Source organism: Temnothorax curvispinosus, unplaced genomic scaffold (genome assembly GCF_003070985.1).
Source record: "Temnothorax curvispinosus isolate PA1 unplaced genomic scaffold, ASM307098v1 QBEX01000477.1, whole genome shotgun sequence".
Taxonomy (NCBI): Eukaryota; Metazoa; Arthropoda; class Insecta; order Hymenoptera; family Formicidae; genus Temnothorax; species Temnothorax curvispinosus.
In genome coordinates this window covers 1-3,343 of record NW_020210257.1, presented here as the reverse complement: position 1 = coordinate 3,343, position 3,343 = coordinate 1, and the positions used below count along the sequence as shown (strand labels likewise).

The 3,343-nt window shown below is 45.1% G+C and overlaps 1 protein-coding gene across 1 annotated transcript; it reads left to right on the top strand.

Annotated features, from left to right (window-relative positions):
* The first annotated feature begins 7 nt into the window (after positions 1 to 7).
* LOC112454493 lies at positions 8 to 1,834 on the top strand. Its single transcript, XM_025015933.1, has one exon. The coding sequence runs from the start codon at positions 8 to 10 to the stop codon at positions 1,832 to 1,834; it is 1,827 nt and encodes a 608-aa protein (XP_024871701.1).
* Positions 1,835 to 3,343: the final 1,509 nt, after the last annotated feature.

The following is a 3,343-nucleotide window of genomic DNA, read 5'->3' as shown; positions in this document are numbered from 1 at the left end:
TTGGAAGATGGAGGATTTTAGGGGAGGTTCTAAAACATACACTGTAGGAGAAGAAAGGCTTTGTGAACAACACTTCGTAAAGACGACGTTACGGAACGAGCAAGGTAGATATGTGGTTCAACTACCGCTTAAGCAACAATTAGTCGATAATTTAGGCACATCAAGGGATATTGCGCTAAATCGTTTACGTTCGTTGGAAAGACGTTTCGATAAGGATCCCAATTTAAGGGTGCGATACTCGAACTTCATACATGAATATATCGATCTAGGTCACGTACGTCAGATATTGGAGGAGGATCCTAATGAACCCGGTGCTTATTACATGCCTCATCACTGCGTGTTGAAAGAGGATGCCAAGAGCACTAAGCTCCGCGTAGTTTTCGACGCATCCTGCAAAGCGGATAGCGGACTTTCATTAAACGATATAATGATGGTAGGGCCGGTTATTCAGGATGATCTTTTCTCCATACTTTTAAGGTTTAGGATTCATCTTTACGTTCTCGTGGCAGACATAGTTAAAATGTATCGGCAGGTATTGGTCCATCCATCTCAAACGAAACTGCAGAGATTTCTATGGCGCGATGACAAAACTTTAGACGTTCAAACATTTGAGTCGCTCGTTGTCACGTTTGGCGAAGCCGCAGCTGCCTTTTTGGTCATAAGATGTCTCATCGATTTAGCAGAGCGATACGAAAAGGAATTCCCGATAGCGTCTTTGATTCTAAAGCGTGACTTTTACATGGACGATATGCTCACCGGAGCTGACTCGAAGCAGGAAGCATTAGCAATACGCGATCAGATAATACCATTATTAAGATTAGGCTCTTTTGAGCTTAGCAAATGGGGGTCTAATTGCCCTGAGTTATTAGCGGGTATTAGCGATCGAAGTGACAGAGTCGTGCCTTTCGACAAGGACAACAATTTCCGCGTATTAGGTACTGGGTGGGACATGAGAGATGATCTTTTTTGTTTTTCTTTAAATCCCTTGCCATCTTCACGCACCATTACGAAACGATTAATACTTTCAGAATTGGCTAAGCTATTTGATCCTATGGGACTACTCGGGCCAACCGTAGTAGTGGCGAAAATCCTTCTGCAAACCCTTTGGCAATCGGGTGTAGGCTGGGATGAATCTGTTCCCCAGGAGGTCCACACTAAGTGGTTGCAGTTTAGGTTACAACTTTCAAACATCGATAAATTGCGAATACCGCGGTGTGTCAAGCAACGAGCAGAGGCACGGTTTATACAAATTCATGGGTTTTGTGACGCGAGCGAACGAGCTTGTGTTTACGTTCGCACTCAATTGGGTCCAGAAAGCTATGCTTCTCATCTCCTTTGCTCGAAATCCCGTGTAGCTCCTGTCAAGGCTATTTCTCTCCCTCGTCTTGAATTGGCCGCGGCATTGTTGTTGTCCCAATTGATGGATAAGGTCAAGTCAGCTATCGACACGATAGGCATGAGTATACGGTTGTGGTCCGATTCAACCATAACGCTTAATTGGATAAACTCCCATTCCCGTAAATGGTCAACATTTGTCGCTAACCGAGTGGGAGAGATTCAAAGATTGACGGAAACTTCCAATTGGCGACATGTCAAGTCATCTAATAATCCTGCGGACGTTTTGTCCAGAGGGTTGCTCCCAAGTGAGTTAGTAGATTGCGAATTGTGGTGGCATGGCCCTTCTTATTTGAGGCTACCTGAGTGCGATTGGCCTAGTAGCGAATTTGAGGTTCTTACTGAGGACCTTCCTGAGCAGAAAGTAGCTTGTATGGCTGCTTCTTCTTTCGACTTCGGCACTTTGAACGACTTGATTGAGACAGGTCTTCTAACCTAAATAAAACGTGCAGGATCGTAGCATACTGTCGTAGGTTTTTTACGCCCAACCAGGCCAAGGCATCTACGGTAAGGGTGTCTCCGCAGGAAATATCGCTCTCATTAAATTTCTTATGCAGAATGATTCAAAGGCAGAGTTTTCCCGAAGAATATGCTTCGTTAAGCAGGCGGGAGAATGTTAATAATTCTAGTAAGTTAGACTTTAGCTCCGTTTATGGATGGCGATAATTTAATCAGAGTCGGGGGCAGGTTGAATAATTCGGAACTAGGTTATGAAGCCTGTCATCAAATAGTACTTCCACGGAATCATAGATTAACCAAACAAATAATAGAACACGAACATTTACGCAACCTTCACGCCGGTTTGCAGGCTACCATGGCGTCCGTTAGACAGCGGTTTTGGCCACTAGCATTAAGGTCAACTGCGCGAAAGATTATCAACAGTTGTATCATTTGTTTCAAGTCGCGCCCTGTCTTTTCCGAGGCTCCAATGGGCACTTTACCGGCATCTAGAGTCACAATTTCTCGCCCTTTTTCTCATTGCGGAGTAGATTATGCCGGACCAGTGACCTTGCGAGAAGGGAGTCGACGTAATTCGCGAAATCGTAAGGCTTATATAGCCGTTTTCGTTTGCTTTGCGACGAAGGCAGTGCATTTAGAAATAGTCAGCGATCTTACTACCGACGCATTTATTGCTGCGCTAAAAAGGCTTATTTCGCGAAGAGGAAAGTCTGACCAAATGTATTCCGACAATGCGACGACATTCGTTGGAGCTCAGAGGCAATTAAAAGAGTTTTACGACTTTTTGCGAATTGATGAAACCCAAGCGGCGATAGGGCATTTCTTACGCGGTCATGAAACCACCTGGAATTTTATACCTCCTAATGCTCCGCATTTTGGGGGCCTTTGGGAGGCAGCGGTTAAATCCGTGAAATACCACCTCGTACGAATAGTAGGTGGGCAGAATTTAACTTTCGAAGAGATGGTAACGGTTTTGTGCGAAATTGAAGCCGTATTGAACTCGCGACCTCTGACGCCGCTGAGCTCCGACCCTAATGATATGGCTTACTTAAGTCCCGGGCATTTTCTGGTTGGCGCGCCGTTGAATAGTTTTCCCGTGTCCGATTTAAGTGATGTAAACGTAAATTGACTCACACGATGGCAGACGATTCAGCAAATGCTTCAGCATTTTTGGACGAGATGGCGCAACGAATATTTAAACTCCCTTCAGGAACGCCACAAATGGCAACGGGCTAAGGGCCAGCAATTAGAGCCAGGACAGTTAGTAATAATAAAGCAGCAAGGCCTGGCACCATTGCAATGGTTAACCTGCCGAATAGAGCGAGTGCATCTGGGAGCGGACGGTGTGGCTCGTTCAGCCACTGTTAAAACGACCAAAGGGTCTTACGACAGGCCATTGACCAAATTAGCGGTACTCCCGCTCTAACTCGCGCGTTTTCATTAGGATTTAAGAATGATTGTTTGTCTCATTGTTTAGATGCGGAATTGA

Bases quoted from the DNA above. Each gene is read 5' to 3' on its own strand.
- LOC112454493 (XM_025015933.1), top strand. From the start codon at position 8: ATGGAGGATTTTAGGGGAGGTTCTAAAACATACACTGTAGGAGAAGAA.